The sequence below is a fragment of the Sphaeroforma arctica genome (genome assembly GCF_001186125.1).
Source record: "Sphaeroforma arctica JP610 unplaced genomic scaffold supercont1.287, whole genome shotgun sequence".
Classification (NCBI taxonomy): Eukaryota; class Ichthyosporea; order Ichthyophonida; genus Sphaeroforma; species Sphaeroforma arctica.
In genome coordinates this window covers 55710-73233 of record NW_014040271.1, presented here as the reverse complement: position 1 = coordinate 73233, position 17524 = coordinate 55710, and the positions used below count along the sequence as shown (strand labels likewise).

The 17524-nt window shown below is 41.3% G+C and overlaps 1 protein-coding gene across 1 annotated transcript; it reads right to left on the bottom strand.

Annotated features, from left to right (window-relative positions):
• Positions 1-15092: 15092 nt before the first annotated feature.
• On the bottom strand, positions 15093-17133 carry SARC_04846 (hypothetical protein; the record flags this gene model as incomplete). The annotated part of the gene is made up of 5 exons (XM_014301308.1): positions 15093-15715; positions 15881-15943; positions 16263-16437; positions 16748-16823; positions 17050-17133. The coding sequence occupies 5 exons, from the start codon at positions 17131-17133 to the stop codon at positions 15478-15480; spliced, it is 636 nt and encodes a 211-aa protein (XP_014156783.1). The 3' UTR covers positions 15093-15477.
• Positions 17134-17524: the final 391 nt, after the last annotated feature.

The window sequence follows — 17524 nt, the reverse complement described above, 5'->3', positions numbered from 1 at the left end:
CTAGGGACTATTAGCGTTTCCTAGTTTTACCTCCGTTCAGCCAATCGGTATTTCTTGATAAGTGACAAGTTATTGGTTAATACAATAACTATGGACATCAAGAGTATTTTTCTTTTCTTTTTTCTTTCTTTTTTTCTAAAGATAGGATTTTATGAGTATCTAGGATTCGCCCCAATGAAACAAACCATAGTTTCTAATAGAGCGACAACGAAACACTAAATAAAATCCCTTCGGCGAAAACAGTACTAAGAGGATTATATATAGGCAATGTCTCAGCCTCACAATCCCTCAGAGTATTACTGTTTTTACGAGACATACCTAACTTTACTACAAGACTCATTTCGTTTATTTATTTCGAATTTAACTATACTTAGACTTAACCTAAGCGTTTAATTACTCTAAGGCGTTAATATCGCCATCCCTTCGGCGAAAACAGTACTAAGAGGATTATATATAGGCAATGTCTCAGCCTCACAATCCCTCAGAGTATTACTGTTTTTACGAGACATACCTAACTTTACTACAAGACTCGTTTCGTTTATTTATTTCGAATTTAACTATACTTAGACTTAACCTAAGCGTTTAATTACTCTAAGGCGTTAATATCGCCTTGATAGACCGAAACTTACACATTTTAAATTTAGCAAAGGTATTAATTACTCCGACTACTTTAACGTAAGGTAGATAGCTACCACGAAATTTTTCTTAAGCACAGTCTTTCCTCAAGAGAATAAGACTGAAGTCATACGTTAAGATTGTGACGAAAAAAGGCAATACGTTTGCAAAGAAACGCAAGGCCGAACGTAAAAAGATGGAAAGAGAAGCTGCTAGTGCTGCCGCAGAAGCAACAGCAGCTGCTGCCAATGCGTTAAAGAACTTGTCTCCGACAATAATAGTCAGGACAATGCCTCGGATAAGGATGTGGCCACTCCGATTAAGGAAACTACTCCTACAGATAGAGCCCGAGAGCCAACTATTGCCTCAACTTCGAAGCTTGCATTTACGAAGCCAAGAAGTGAGACAAGGGACATGTCTCAAGACGCCCCACCCAATTCTTCTGACAAAACTCGGAAAGAAATGTCCCCAATTGTAGGGGACAAAGACGAATTTCAGAAGGTACCTATACCAGAACCAGAAGAGGAGGCAAGCTCAAGTGGCAAACCCGAATCTACGTCCGAGACCACTGAACCAACGCGCATAAGTAAATTAATTACTGAAAACACTGATCTTAAGAATCAGTTAGCCGCCCTTATGAAAGGCATGCCTGTTGAACATGTAGATCGAATGTATAGATCATGAAAACATACACAGCACTTACGCGAGTATGTTTCTCCGGGCATTACTGAAGCCCTACAGAAGTGGACAGAACGTCGACTGGCAATTACGCCCGAAAAGCGTAAAAGCCTGAGCGCTACACCTGTGGCAGATGAGCCAGATGTGCTCCGCGTATCTATACCTTACGAGGTACTACCACCAGAACTCTAGGTTAATTATTCGCTTGTTCTAACGCCCGGCCATGAGTCGCCCGTCCTTGAGGGTATTATAGACCCAGAGACAGGTAAAAAATAATGACAATCGTTTGAACCCAGTTAAGACTGGGTATGTCATCCAGACGTATGAATCACCCAAGATTATATTACCAACTACTATCCAAGGAACAGAGCACCGAAAGGCCTCGACTATGAACTGTACAAGGGGTAATAAACAATCCCGTAAACGTGTTAACGAATTTCCACTTTGATGAGGTGACCGAACTTAATAAATCGGTCGACGATTACACCATTAAGTTGGAAATCGCCCATGACGAGCACCGTGTTGATGACGTATCATATTTTGCTAATATGATCGCGATCAAGCAGAAGCGCATCAATCCGCTACTTCAGGCCCAACGTGGGCAAGACCACAGGGATAACCAGAAGTACAAGGGACAGACCAGTCGACTTAAGTCGAACTGGGATGCCAACAGCAACCGGGTCCCATGACCTCGACACGCTAACCCGTACGCTTAATGTGTTTACGGTCATGCTGGAGACGAATGGTATCGCTCCCCAGCAATGAATTTCTGCTTTGATGCAGTCGTCTGACCCCGCAGGAACAAGTTACTTGATCCTGCAGCGACACCATCATGAGCTAGACACTTGTCGTGACTGGCCAGCTGTTTGTTGGTTGGTTACGTCCTTATTAAGCAAGGACATGCGAAGTCCAGGACTGAGTTCAATCTTAACTGAACCAGTTGAGAATACTCCTATTCAGAGTTATATTCTGAAACTTGATACTGACCTTAAACGTCCAGATATAACAAAGGACAAGGTGCAGCGATGGTACGAGTTCCTGGTTATGCATGTTTTCTGTAAGAACATAGGAAACACCGACCGTGAAAGTCTGTACGCTGAGTTGTGACGTAAATACGCTACTGAATCTCGAGACAAGGGACATGAAACAAAGTTTTATCTATCCCGACTTACGTGGGAACAGTTTTACAATACTGTATCCACTCTTTTCCCCGCACACCGAGTAACCTCGAAGGGAAAGGCGGTAAATAAGAAACCGCTCGAGCTCCCTGATCAAGGATACCTCTCACGCCAGATGTCAGATGATAATCCTCATCAGACGCGTCCTAACTAGACACGTGCTCGCGACTCCACTCGATCAACGCGACCCAATAAACGTAAAAACGCACAGTGTGGGTATGACACGTACCAATTGACCCCTAACGGTTATTGGAATGGCAGGCATGCATCCACCTGTACAGACTTTCTTATTAAGTGCGACAAGTGTGAGAAGACCAATGGCTATCACACTAAGTCTTGTGACAAAAAGCCCGTCATTAAGTTGGAGTGAAAGTTCTACCAGGTACAATCGTTACACAGACAATACAACGACTCTTTAGAAGAGCGTGTAATAATCCCTGAATACTGCAATGGAAATAAAATCCTTGCATTGATTGATCCTGGTTCAGAAATTGTATGTATATCCGATCGCTTTGCATTAATGAAAGATATCGAAAGGAGAACACAAACAACTCATCTCATTTTAGCAGATGATAAAACTTCTACGTGTGATACCATGGCCACAGATGTTAAAATCTCCCTGGCCGATGATAGGAGTATCACTACCCAAGCTGTGATAGTTAGGATGTCACAGAAGTACGGCATTATAGTCGGAATGAGCGATTTACTCACTTTAGGTATAACCGTAACTGGTCTACCAAATAACATAGATCCATTAAAGGATCAGTCAGACGATAACTGTCTGAATGCATATAAGCCCCCGTCAGACACAGCCAAGGCATTAATACCAGACTTTGCAAACAAAATCATAGATCTGATTCTAGTTAATAAGAAGATAAAGATCACAGATTGGGCAAAATTACGTTTTAACGACGAGTATGTCAGCCTTGACTTAACCAAAATGGACTTTACACAGTTAAAGTGTCCCTCAAGGAACTATGTATCCTGGAGACACGAGGCTGTGGTAAAAGAACAAGTTGAGAAATGGCTAGCAGAAGGAGTGATAGAAATTAACTATCGACAGACGCTAGTTAACTTGGCACTGCTAGCCGTAGACCAACATAACTCTGACGGATCATTTACGAAAGTCGGAGTATTTTAAGATATGAGTCCGATAAATAAATTATTGCCGCCTCATAGCTTTCACTTACCTCGTATTAACGAGCTACTGCGAAGGATGGAAGGTGCTACAGTGTTTACAACTATAGACCTTACACAAGGATACCATCAAATGCAGGTATATGAACCACATCGTAAATACTTTAGTTTTACGTAGACAGGTAAATAATACAGGTTCAGAGGTGCACCTTTCGGGTTACACTCTTCACCAGTATTCTTCCAACAAGTAATGGAGGAAATGTTTCCAGACATGCTTAACGTGCAAGTCTATATAGGTCATCTTTTCTAAAACTAAGGGCGAACACGCCGCATTAGTCAGACGAGTCCTTAAGAGACTCAACGAGCAACACTTCAAGATTAACGAGAAGAAATGTTACTTCGCAATGAGCGAAATACAACTCTTAGGTTACCATATATCTGGGGAAGGTATTAAAATCGACTCCGGTAAGGTAGAACACCTGTTAGATTGGCGAACACCAACTACAGGAAGAGATGTTAACAGCATGTGTGGGTTTGTAAACTTCTTTTCAGATGGAGTACCACAATTGACTGATTATCTTGAACCCTTTGGACACTAAAGATTTCATAAAGGCAAACTAGGAGACTTGTGGACTAAAGAGTGTGATGAGGCATTTAAAGCGCTCAAGCACGCAGTCCAAGAAGACCCTGTTGTACAAGGACCAGTCGATGACGTGCAATTTGAAATGGCAACGGACGCATCAGACGTAGCACTCGGAGGTGTAGTATACCAGGTTATAGATAATAAACCTAGGTATATACAATTCTTTAGCCGAGCAATGAATGCATCACAGTTGAATTATCCAACTGTGAAGCAAGAGCTACTAGCCATAGTAGCAGCTTTAACATACTTCCGCGATTACTTATACGGAACAGCTTTTACGCTGATGTGTGATCAGAAGTCCCTTCAATATATGAAGGAAATGAAGCCAGACTCTCAATTACTGAGCCGATGGCATGATACAATATCAAAGTTTCATTTTGATATCAAACATCTACCAGGGATACATAATCTTTTCCCGGATATGTTATCACGCTTTGTACCGGACTTTAATAAATCCGTACGTGAGTTACTAGCCACTGATTGGAAATGTAACCCCAGGTGGGTTGAACTGGCTCAAAAGGTATTTGGGCCACATACAGTTGACATGTTTGCTGCACATCATAATGCACAACTTAAGAGTTACAGGACTTTAAATCATCCTTTAGGAGATGCCTTTTAACTAGACCTCTCCAAACATAATGCGTGTGCTAATCCACCATGGCAGTTAATTGCCCAATTGCTAAATTATGTTTACATACACAAAGCTACCATCACGTTGTGTTGCCCATTATGGAGTGAAGATCCATGGCTCAATACATTAATAAGCATGATACAATGCGAGCCAATATATTTAGATAGGGAAGTAGATACTTTCCTATATCAGGGTACTCGAGCCGTCCAGAAGACGCCCTGGAGACATACTATAAAATATCGTATAGGTCCCATTGGAACAGCCAAATGGACCCCTTCTGAGACCTTCCTTAACAAGGTCAAAAAATCAGAGATTCCACTCTCTACTAAATTGAACGTTAAGCAGTTCAAAGACAACACAGCACTTGAAGTCTGTAAACAAGAAATACAATCTACTAATGACACTACAGTTAAGAAGCGACAGTCTCTAGCTAGAACTCTGTTTAATAACATAAAGTCCAAGCCCGAAGTCTTTCAAACCCTAATTCTAAAGGGGTTAATGAAATATATTCCCGAAGCATATACACATATAATGCGACTATTAAATAAGTCAGGTATATCAAACGCACACGAGTGCACTCATGACACTCATGCGTAAGAAGGATAGGAGTCTGGAAACACTACAGACTTAGAGATTACGCAAGTGGATTCTCAACACCCTACCTTTATTCTGGAGGAGCAGAATGATGAAAACAGTATTGCTTGGCTGACGCAAAACCATAAGCTGAAGCACCAGAACGTAGTAGACGCACTTAAAGATGCTAAGCAAAATGGGATCGCGCACCCTAAGCTGGCAACTTTAGTTGACAAAGTATATCAGTCATGTACAGACTGTGACCTCAACCAGATTAAGCGCTATGGGTTCGCACCGCTTAAGAGTGTGACTGAAGATGTTCCATGGCGCAGGGTCATCATTGATCTGTTCGATAATCAAGACTATTTAAAAGCCCTTAATCGAAAATGGCGTTAACGCCTGCATAAGTCACAAGCTGAAAAAGATAGCATGTTTCTATCGTCTGAAAGCACGGAAGTTAAAACTTACCCGCCTACAGCATTTATCTCGAGCTTTAATGCTCACCCTTCATATGTGCTTAAGACACTGAAGCGAAAGAAACATCCAGTCGACCACCACGGACCTACTGGACCTAAGCCCAAAACTCACAGGGTAACCGAGAACGCTTAACTTCTCCGCATGAGAAACGTTAACTATACGTTGTGCTACTTAATGTTTTCGACCCGTTTTTCCTTTCTCGCCTTTTGACCCATAATCAGCTTGTGTGAGCAACTTGCTTCTCCTGGGTCTCAAAACTGGGTAGGGGCTGTGTAATAGCCGGACCTCCACTTTAGACTCTATGTTATAAACGTACTCTTAAGCAGTACGTAAACTATAAACGTACTCTTAATAGTACGAGGAACTTAAGTTTCTTAAATGGTTTTTAACGGTTCTATTAATTGATACCTTTTCTATTTTACATATCAGATATTTGGACAAGGCCATTATAAGGCCCCAGTAAAATACCAAACATAAGATTTGGTCTAGTTCTATTAATAGAACTATATTTACTTTCCAAATCTATTTATATCTGAATACTTCGGTAGCGAGATGGCTTAACCGAATATAGGTTTCTAGGGACTATTAGCGTTACCTAGTTTTACCTCCGTTCAGCCAACCAGATGTGCCAGTCTGATGAAGGCTAAGTCGGTAATTCTTGAGAAGCGGCAAGTTATTGGTTAATGCAATAATTATGGACTTCAAGAGTTTTTTTCTTTTTTTTCTTTTCTATTTTTTCTTTTCTTTTTTTCTAAAGATAGGATTTTATGAGTATCTCGGATTCGCCCCAACGAAACAAACCATAGTTTCTAATAGAGCGACAACGAAACACTAAATAAAATCCCTTCGGCGAAAAAAAAAGTACTGAGAGGATTATATATAGGCAATGTCTCAGCCTCACAATCCCTCAGAGTATTGCTGCTTTCACGAGGCATACCTAACTTTACTACAAGACTCATTTCGTTTATTTATTTCGAATTTAACTAAACTTAAACTTAACCTAAGCATTTAATTACTCTAAGGCGTTAATATCGCCTTGATAGACCGAAACTTTCACTATGGTAAAGGTCTACGCTACGCTAAACTATTTTGGTATCTGAGACTCAACAATCGGTTTCCACGTTGGATAAGGCTATACATCATATTTAAGGGGTTGGCATGCAGACCAACAATTTAGGTTTGCTGACACATGTGCAAAAAGTTAAGGTGGGTATTCTGCTAATTCAGCTACTAATTTTAAATTTTTTGGAATTCTTAATAGAATGGGTTGATACTTTTTAAGGCAATGTCACAGTCTGGTCGGATGTGAAATATACGATTGACAGTGGCTCACAAAATATTTTTAAACAGGTGCCAACCGAAATCTACATATACTTTATTTAACAAATAGACAAACGGTACATCTGCATATTATTTGGCCGTCCTGAGCCAGCTATCATTGCATAGAAGTGAACATGATATGTACAGTTTAATAATATATGGCCATCCGGGGCTGAGTCATTCATCACTGAATAGGAGCTCGTGGATTGATATGTACAGTTTAATTATGTGCGGGCCAGCACAGGTTTAGCTTGGGATTTCAGGACGACATATTCCAATCGTATAGAAGGTTCAAAGTAAGCGAAATTACAACTTGGCGAAGGTGTAATTGCTACGACACCAGCAGAGATTCTCAGGGATACCATATCTGATACTAAGGTTGGTGGCAAGCCTTTGCGTGAATTTTACAAGTACGTCAGTGGCCGTCAGCGTCGCAACTCAGGAATATCTAACGCATACGGCGGACAACACCACAAAGTCACTAGATCAGATTTGGAAAATAACGCAAATTCTCAAAATTATGTCTGACTCGATGGGACCTCGACTGGCGGCTGATTGAATACTAGCGGTGACACAGGTGGTTTGCTCACGACGTCATTACTTCTCCTTAGGCTGTCTCCAGTTATTTTTAATTTTGGATGATGTACGACAGTTACATGCGTGACCAACGTCCGAAAGGAGGTTTGTGGGATGTACAGTATAGGGGTACTGTCAATATTTCGTACACGATGTACTGGCGACTACAACATCTGCGATGATATGGACACCGATGGTTACTATGCTGCAGGCGGAACTGTTTGAGTGACTAGAAATATGCTGGAGATGTGGCACACAGACGTATGGCAAATATCATCAACATACACTCCACCAATTGCACAGTGTATAACTACTACATGACTTTTCAACGGACTTTTACGCAGTGTAACTATATATATACGGCAAAGTACTGTCTTTCAATGACTGAATCGTCATTTGTTGGGATTCGCCATAATGGTGTTAAAGTGTTTTCAGCAATACAATAGAGCTGGAATGTGCGTCCTCTAATTGACGAGGCAACTTATTCGTCTTGCTGTTGGGTGACACGTCACAATTTACGTATACATACCTTGCCATGCTCATTGTGAACAAATAATATAGTTAAATCCGAGTAGTACTTAGTAACGAGTGATAACTCTTAATAAGTGAACTCAGTCAAAAGTGCCGTTACGAACCTCGCGCCTGCTGTATTTAATAATTACTCGCCTATATGGGGTAAGATTTTCTCTAACAACGGAAAGTTGTGAAAATTTCCGTACGGGCCATATCATATGCTCATACGTTATAACATACATACATTGTAACTTATATTTTTTTGAAATATATAATATTATCCCTAAGATTGTGGTCTCCTAGTTACTAAATTATAACGATGTCCGATGAGTCATCCTTCTCTCTCACTAATCCTCTATTCCACTATCTGGTCTGGTCCTTTGGTCCGATCCTAAATCCCCGTCCAAAGTACTTTGTCCACAATATGGTGCGTTGTTCCAGTGTGTATTAGCGGTTATTACACACCCGCCATAGAACATGAAACAGGAATGGTAAGTTTAATTGGACCACGATTCTAAAAACAATCCGGCAACATGTATCAGCGCAAGCATTTCTCAGTTTTATATAGATACCGTATACACTTTGTGCTAAACAGTGTAGCGTACGTGCGAATATAAATAAAGTTTCGAACGTGAGAGTATCTGATATTGTTTTGCATTTTGAGAACAGTACTATTGATCTGGAGCGTTTCCATCTTCATCTCCTGATGAGGTGTCATCTGATATCGGTGTTTCTGTGTTGGTGTCAGGCATATCACCGAGTATGTAATCCAATTCTGGAACACCTATAAATAAATAAAATACGATTCAGTTCGTAATGTATTATGATGTATCTCAATCGTTAATTATGTTGTATTTATTATGCAATCAGGACGAATTTCGTTTCTGTATTTCGTAGTTATATATCATCAACGTTGGTAAATGTGACACGACGACTGCCTCGGTTGCGGTGACCCTTACTTACACTCGCCGTTAGAAAGAGCAGAATAACATGACCATGTGAACAAAGTGGGGAGATGATTTAAGGACCGGACCAGAGGACCAGACTTGTAAGATACCGGGCCAAACGATCAGACCGTGTAGGAGATTTTAAAATGGGAATCAACAAGAGAATGGTGACTCACCTGACGATCATAGTTTAACAAGAGATACCGATATTTGTATATTTCCTGTTCCTAGAGAAAATCATGTCCCACACAAGAACGTGATTAATATTGATACAACAGATGGGCCGTTCATAACGGCGCTTCTAACTGAGTCCACTTATCCAGACTTGACGCTCTTTACTACACTAAAATCTACTCGGATTTGACTACATTTCTTAAGTGACCGAACTACTGTATTTAATACATTACAAGTTCTTTATAGACTAGTTTAGCTGAAATCAAATTAGCTATAATAATAAAACTGTCACCATCAAGGAACCTACTACTACCTCGGTACTTGAGGTTGGCAAGAGAATGCCTGTGATCGGTTGTTGAAACGACTGCTTTTGACCTGTTCTAAGGTGTAAACAGCGTTTTCACCGTGAATGGCGTCTATAGCAATTTTGATAGTCGACACCGGATGATGAAGGCAAGGCAGAAATCCATGATTTGCTAGCCCAACGAGTCTCTGAGGCTCAACACTCGATTTCTACGTTGGATCAGGCCAAACAACGAATTGAATGAGCTGCTGACCCGGATGACCACTTGGATATGCTAGTGCATGTGCACTAAACTACCTAGAATACCAGGCTAATTCAGCTCGACTTCGACTTCGTCAATTTTCAATGGAGGGCGTCGACTCGATTCACGACAATGGGACGTCGGAGCGTGATCATTTTATTAACCAGATAGCACAACCAACGACCACGCTGTTTCCCAGGTAGCGCCATGCGATAATGTGTACATTATTCGCCGGGAGCGTATGTCAGTTATAACACGCTCAAAGCCAGGCACATGAAATTGATACCAACCGAATTGTGTAGCTCTTGCAGTATTCAGAAGTTAACAATTGTTAAGTCACCTGGCGAAAAAGCATCTGTAACCAGCGGATTTGAGTTTTGCGTTGAACATTCTACAAGATATGACGTCACTGGTGAAGCCTTCTTTTGATGTATTCCGCGAAGTGATAAAACAATCACTATCTCCACGACATCCGCTTAAATTTAATCAAGATCAGGCAGCAGCGAATGTAAGCTACAACGCCATCGACGTCCACGTTCATGAGGAGAAATGAAGGAGAATCAGAATACTTTGAATGTACTTCTCTGTTCGATACGCTAGTAAATTTAAAGTACTTCTCTGTTCATCGCGATCGCTACTTCGTAGACAAGCAGGCCGTAAAATGCTGTAAGATACCAGAGCCTAAAGGGACGCATAGAAGCTGCATACGCTTTACAGTATCTTGGAGAGTGACTTCAAACGTAACCAGAAATGAAAGAGGGTACTCGAGAAGAAGGTATCTGCAAACGGGATTGACTTTAACAATGAGAAACAGCAAAGTTCAATCGATTGGCCAATACCAAGATGTCAGAGGGATATCGTATTCGCATTAGGACTGGCGAATTTTTTACACGAGCACTTACCCAATTTTGCACAACAGTATTTGTTGTGGTTCTCATCATTGGTAACTATTGGAAGTAAATTCGACAGAAGTGATTGTTCTGAGCCAGGATATCTATTTACATGTGCTATCAATACTATATTTACTGGCGGTTATGGCAGAATGTTCATCACTGACACCCGACACAACTTTGTATAGTACAGCACAGCGAGAACAACGAGAAAGTCATGATCCTGTGTAGAAAGTTGACTGTAGTGTGAAGGCTGATTTGATACGGTTGTTTCTGGTACTTGATGGCTGAAGATGGAAGATTGAAACTCTGGAGTGTCAAATTGCTTGCACTCGTGGATTTGGTAGTCCTCTGTACAGTGACAGGAATCACTATTGTGCAGGAAAACTCCTAACTGTAAAATAAAGTGTGAGACTACATGCCTCAGATCGGCTTATACAGCAAAAATAAATACTGTTCGATTTATTGAAATCTTTATTTGCCTCACTCCCGAGAGATCGAGTTTCTTAACTCAGGTCGTTCCAAGTCGATAATTCAGCCCTATATATGTTTGAACACTATCGGGTTGTACGCAAGTGTATAAGTATTGATTCGTACGAAGAACAAATATCTATATTGCTTTGATCGGCAAACAGTTGATCAAAAAACAAGATAACTGACTGACGGGCGGCCCCAATCTGGCGCGTCATTCATATGACCATATATGCGCAACATAGAGACAAGTCAAGCTCTATAAGGCGAAGAAGCGGTAACCAGTATTCCCCCCCCCCTCCTTTTATATGCTGAAAGATATCATATGGTCAGCGTGAGAATGAGTAGCAGAGATATCAATTGGGAATAGTATCAAAGTTTTAAAGTGTTCTACAGCAGCATTTCTGAGAGACTACAGAAGTAGACGTATTTCTGAATACGTTAATAACGATTTCAAAATATAGTCCCAGGCAGCCACCAAGGTACTCCGTAAATTGGCGTGCTGGAAATAAACCGCAGAAGCGGAAAAGTCTATACGCTAGTATGGAAGTTCTGGGAATACAGTGCCAGTTATGATAGCTGCTGCTTAGATTAGTGCTTAGTTGTACCGCTCGTACAGTGGCTTCAACGCGTCATGCCATATAGGTGGAGCCCATGCAATGATGCTCAGACCATAAGTGGCCGTTGAAAGAATGAAATGTCTTGAATATTGCCATCCGATTTTGCGGATGGCGCCAGCTGAACTCATGAAACCTATACGCCCGGAAGGACACTATAGCCTGAAGTAATGGCTACGAGGTGGTCCATATGTTTGATAAAGTGGATACCCGGTATGCCCTGGGACAGTATGCAATCCTAAGTATTCGGAAGGCTGTGGAGAAGTCTCGAAGATTTTCGCCGCCATGGACATGGGAGGGATAAGTTGGCGTCAGATGAGAGTGTTTGCATTTGGGGGGCCTACTAGCGTTGGCGCGATGAGATGTCCTTTGATACGGAGAGGCGGTACCGCATGCAGCATACTCGACGAAATTTCAGAATTTTAGACACTCGACTATGCAAAGAAACGACTCATGTGACAAAAATAGCACTTGTAAGGAATCATCAATTGTAAAGAAACAAATCATGCAAAGCAGCAATACGTCCAAAGAAATATCATTTTCGAAGAAACAGCACATGCAAAGAAGCGACACATACGAAGGAGCAACACATGCGAAGGAACAATACAGGCAACTAAACTACACATACGAATAGACAACACTTACGAAAAAACAGCACATGCGAAAATCGACACGTGCCAGGAAACAGTATATACGAAGAAACAATACGTCCGAAGAAACAGTACGTCCGAAGATATAACATGTGCGAAGAATTATCACATACGAAGGAACATCACATCCAGAGAAACGACGCATCGGAAGAACTAGCACGTGTGAATAAATAGTAATGGCGAAGAAACAACACATACGCGTAAGAACAAACATGCACATAAATAAAACATGCGATAAAATGACGTGTGTGAACAATTGGCACATGCGAAGAAACAACAAATGCGCATGAATAATACATACAAAAAAACGACGTGTGTGAACAAATAGCACATGCGAAGAAACAATATAGATGAAGCAATAATAAATGCGATGAAACAACAAAAATATATGCGATGAAACAACAAGTGCGACGAAACAATATATACGAAGAAACAATAAATGCGACGAAACACTATATGCGAAGAAATAATGCATGCGAAGAAACAACAAATGCGATGAAACGATACATGTGAAGAAATAATACATGCGAAAAAACAACAAATGCGACGAAACAATATATGTGATGATACATAAAATACGAAGAAACAACAAATGCGACGAAGCAATACATGCGAGAAAACAACAAATGCGACGAAACAATATATGCGATGAAACAACAAATGCGACGAAACAATACATGCCAAGAAACAACAAATGCGACGAAACATTATATGCGATGAAACGATACATGTGAAGAAATAATATATGCGATGAAACAACAAATGCGATAAAACAATATATGTGATGATACATAAAATGTGAAGAAACAACAAATGCGGCGAAACAATATATGTGATGATACATAAAATGCGAAGAAACAACAAATGCGATGAAACAACAAATGCGATAAAAGGATACATGTGAAGAAATAATATATGCGATGAAACAACAAATGCGATAAAACAATATATGTGATGATACATAAAATGTGAAGAAACAACAAATGCGGCGAAACAATATATGTGATGATACATAAAATGCGAAGAAACAACAAATGCGACGAAACAATATATGTGATGATACATAAAATGCGAAGAAACAACAAATGCGACGAAACAATATATGCGATGAAACAACAAATGCGATGAAACAATATATGTGAAGAAATAATACATTCGAAAAAACAACAAATACGACGAAACAGACGAAACAATACAGGTGAAGAAATGATACATGCGGGGGGGAATTTTCATGACACGGGCGAAATAAGAATACATACGAAGAAACAATACATGCGAACAAACAACGAATGCGAAGAGCGAAGAAACAATATGTCCGAAGACATATCATATGTGAAGAAGCAACACAAGCGAAGAAGCAATGCATACGAAGAAGCAACACAAGAAGCAACATATGCAAAATAAGCAGCATGTGCGAAGAATCAACACATGCGAACATACAACAAAACAACAAAGCGAAGAGATCAGTTATGTGGTTATTTCTGTGGGTAACACTCACCCAAATAGGCGCTCTTCACGACGTATTCCTCTGTTGGAGAGCTTTATCTCTCGAATAAAATCGAAGATAGATCAATTTTTTTTTTAATTCTTAGAACAAGGACAGCTTCAATGCAATTCGTCACGAGGATCCAACAGCTGACCAGACAATCGTTTGAGGTGAGTGTGTATTGTGCATATCATTCACGAACTCATCCCACAGTTTGTTTATTGTATGGAAGTCGTTTGCACGCCCTCAACTGTGATATTAAATGTAACTTGAAACATTGAAGCTTGCCATTGTGAAATGATGCTCACAGAAGCGCTTACTATCGAGAGCACTGACCCGCGACATATTGGCGTTCATGATACAAAGGGTCCGAAAACAGTAATTATCTTATCCAAGTATACTAGCAGAGGAACAAATGCATCGTCGTACATGGTCGGGGTAATCTATATCCAGTGATGTTCCGTAATCATACATACAACTAAATACAGCATCACTGCAAGCATGATATATCGTGTACCTGCTAGTCAATTCATTTCAATACTAATCATACCTACATGTAATTTTGCACACTGGTAGTTCTACCTATATTGCTCTATATGTTATTAGTTAGTTAAGTGTCATTCCGGCGACCTATCGGCGTGCATCCGAATCAATTCATCTGGATATGTAGCTTTCCGATAGTCTTGAGTTCTTCGTAGATATTGTGTCTATCCCGGTAGGCTACTATGCGTAAAGGCAGACATATTGATTCGCTCGGCGAGTACGAGTCTGACTTCATGCTCATGCACTTGGTACATGTGTGTGTTTGGTACATGTGCGTGTTTCATCAATTCGAGGCGCACGGTTCGAAGCATATTCGGCTAGACCGCAACACTTTTTTTCGCATTGTAAGTTACGCTTGAATCATCGATATTTCTTATGCATCAATGTACCTCAAATAAAAGCGCACATCCGCCGTGAGCGCAATAGTGATGACACCCGCCTGTCTCTTGGGCATTGTACATACACTGTGATGTGAGTACATTCCACTATCTTCACTAGCTATGTGTAAATCTCACTTCACCACATTTGGCCCAGTCAGGCGCAGTGTACAAAACATTTAGACTCGTCGAGCGCCATACGTCATACGCCTGCATTAGTAGTATTATATGGCAATTATGCACTAAGATATATATTAATAATGCCGCATTACATACGCCTGCATTCCGTAGTAAGTCGACACTCGGCAGGTGCACCTATGCCTATGGTGTGCCCATAACCCACAATAGACCACACGGCGCAGTGATATACATACATTTTGTCTTCTTCACATGACTTGGCTCGCCCGATACAACGAGCAAGCCAATACGCTTAAGCTCAGGCACCATCTCGCTTCATAAACACTCCCGAGCTATTAGGGCCTCGGGAGGCGACCAAGTAGTTCCCGTCACTACTGACTATATTTCGGGTTACTGGCGATTCCGGCCCTGCTCTCGACTGAGTGTGAGATAGAGCGGCTGATATCGAGCGCGTGCGAGGGTTGAGTGGAGACAGGGACTGTGCTCTGCTGTCTGTCGCTACTAATTGTTGCTGTTGTCTCGGCACTGGGGTTGGCCTGCATTAGGGGAGGGGGTGTCATCAGCGCGTGGGGTGATTTATTGAACCGTGCTGTGTGGTAGAGCTATCTATACACACGACGCGCATCCGGACAAACAAAGACCATGATGGAGGCCCTATAGTCAATAATAAATGACAGAAGTAACTTTATCGGTCTACTTACCGAGTATCCACTATAGTTGAACCCAGACCAAAAATTGAGGTATTGACATTCGTCTGTGGTAGTCTGTGTGCAAGTGCGTAGAAAGTGTAAGAGATTCGCGGTGAGAGTTTGACCCTCTTTACCATCTCTACAACGGAATGTAAACTAGAAGCCCCCTTGCGGCCATGAACAGCCAGACTCAGTCGGAATTTCCTCCTGGGCCGTGAAAGGTCCAGCGCGATAAAGGATAACCATGCATGCAGTCGAGTGGCCAAAGGCTTAAATAACACTCAAAAGCACGCACAAAACCGTGGCCAATTTTCGAGCGATACAGACACACCTGCAAGTAGTTTACACGCGTATGTACAAAAGCGGGATGAATCTTTGAGAGCTACAGACATACCTGCCAATATTCATGTAACTGATCTGAGACTGCAGCATCTGCCCGCTAGTAATAGGAGGCACTGTGCTGGTAATAGGGGCCACTGTGCTGGTAAGAGGCAGCGTTGTGCTGGTGTTCGTCTCTGGAACGGTCGCAACGGTGTTGGACGTGGACAGCGAGGGACGCTTAGAGATGGCTACAAGGAGTACAAAGGTGGTGTCAACGAAGAGGCAGTGATCAAACTAAAACCACTATACGACCCAGAGCCGTATGCCACATAGACACACCAAGTATCCGAGCAGTTGACTCTGTGTGAATCAGGGTGCAAAGAAGCCTTAAAGCATAGATCCTTCTCAGCCCAAACCCTGAAAACCTATGACTACCGTGCTTGTGCAGCGAGCTTGCACCACCCTGCACACACAGGGCCACATTGTATAGTCCTCACCTACATATTAGTATTTCATTTTTGACCAATTCTGTTCCCCTATGTATAGTAACCAACCTACCTGACATGCCCGAAATGCGGGACGCCGAGGATATTCTACGAGAGAGTACTTGGGATGAGGAGCTGAAGCGCAAAGCCTGGAACACACATTCAGAGAGTGTCAGAACTAACAAGTTATCGATAAGCGTCGCACGTGTGATGAGAGGGTCAAAGAATCGGAAAACCTTTAACCGAACCAAAGCCAAAAGCAGCTCAGAAAACCGTGCAAGTGAATCAAAGACAAAAAAACAGCTCAGGAAGCCGTGCAATATAAAATCAAAGCCAAACACAGCTCAGGGAACCGTGCAAGATAGAGCTACCTACCTGCTTCAGCATATCATTCATCAGAGTCACAATATTGCTATACTCAGGTCTATCATGTGGTGATTCGGACCAGCAGGACAGCATCACCTGGTACACTGTAGAAATATGTAAATACGGTGGTAAGAAAAATACAATACCTACAGGCAGTGATAAGAATGAGACAAAATTTACTAAGAATGAGACAATAACTACAGGCAGTGGTAAGAATGAGGGAATAATTACTAAGTATAAGACAATAACTACAGGCAGTGGTCAGAATAAGGGAATAATTACTAAGAATAAGAGAATAACTACAGGCAGTGGTAAAAATGAGGCAATAATTACTAAGAATAAAACAATGTCTACAGGCAGAGGTAAGAATGAGGCAACAAATACTAAGAATAAGACAATAACTACAGGCAGTGGTAAGAATGAAGAAATAATTACTAAGAATAAGACAATAACTACATGAAGCGGTAAGAATGAGGTAACAAAT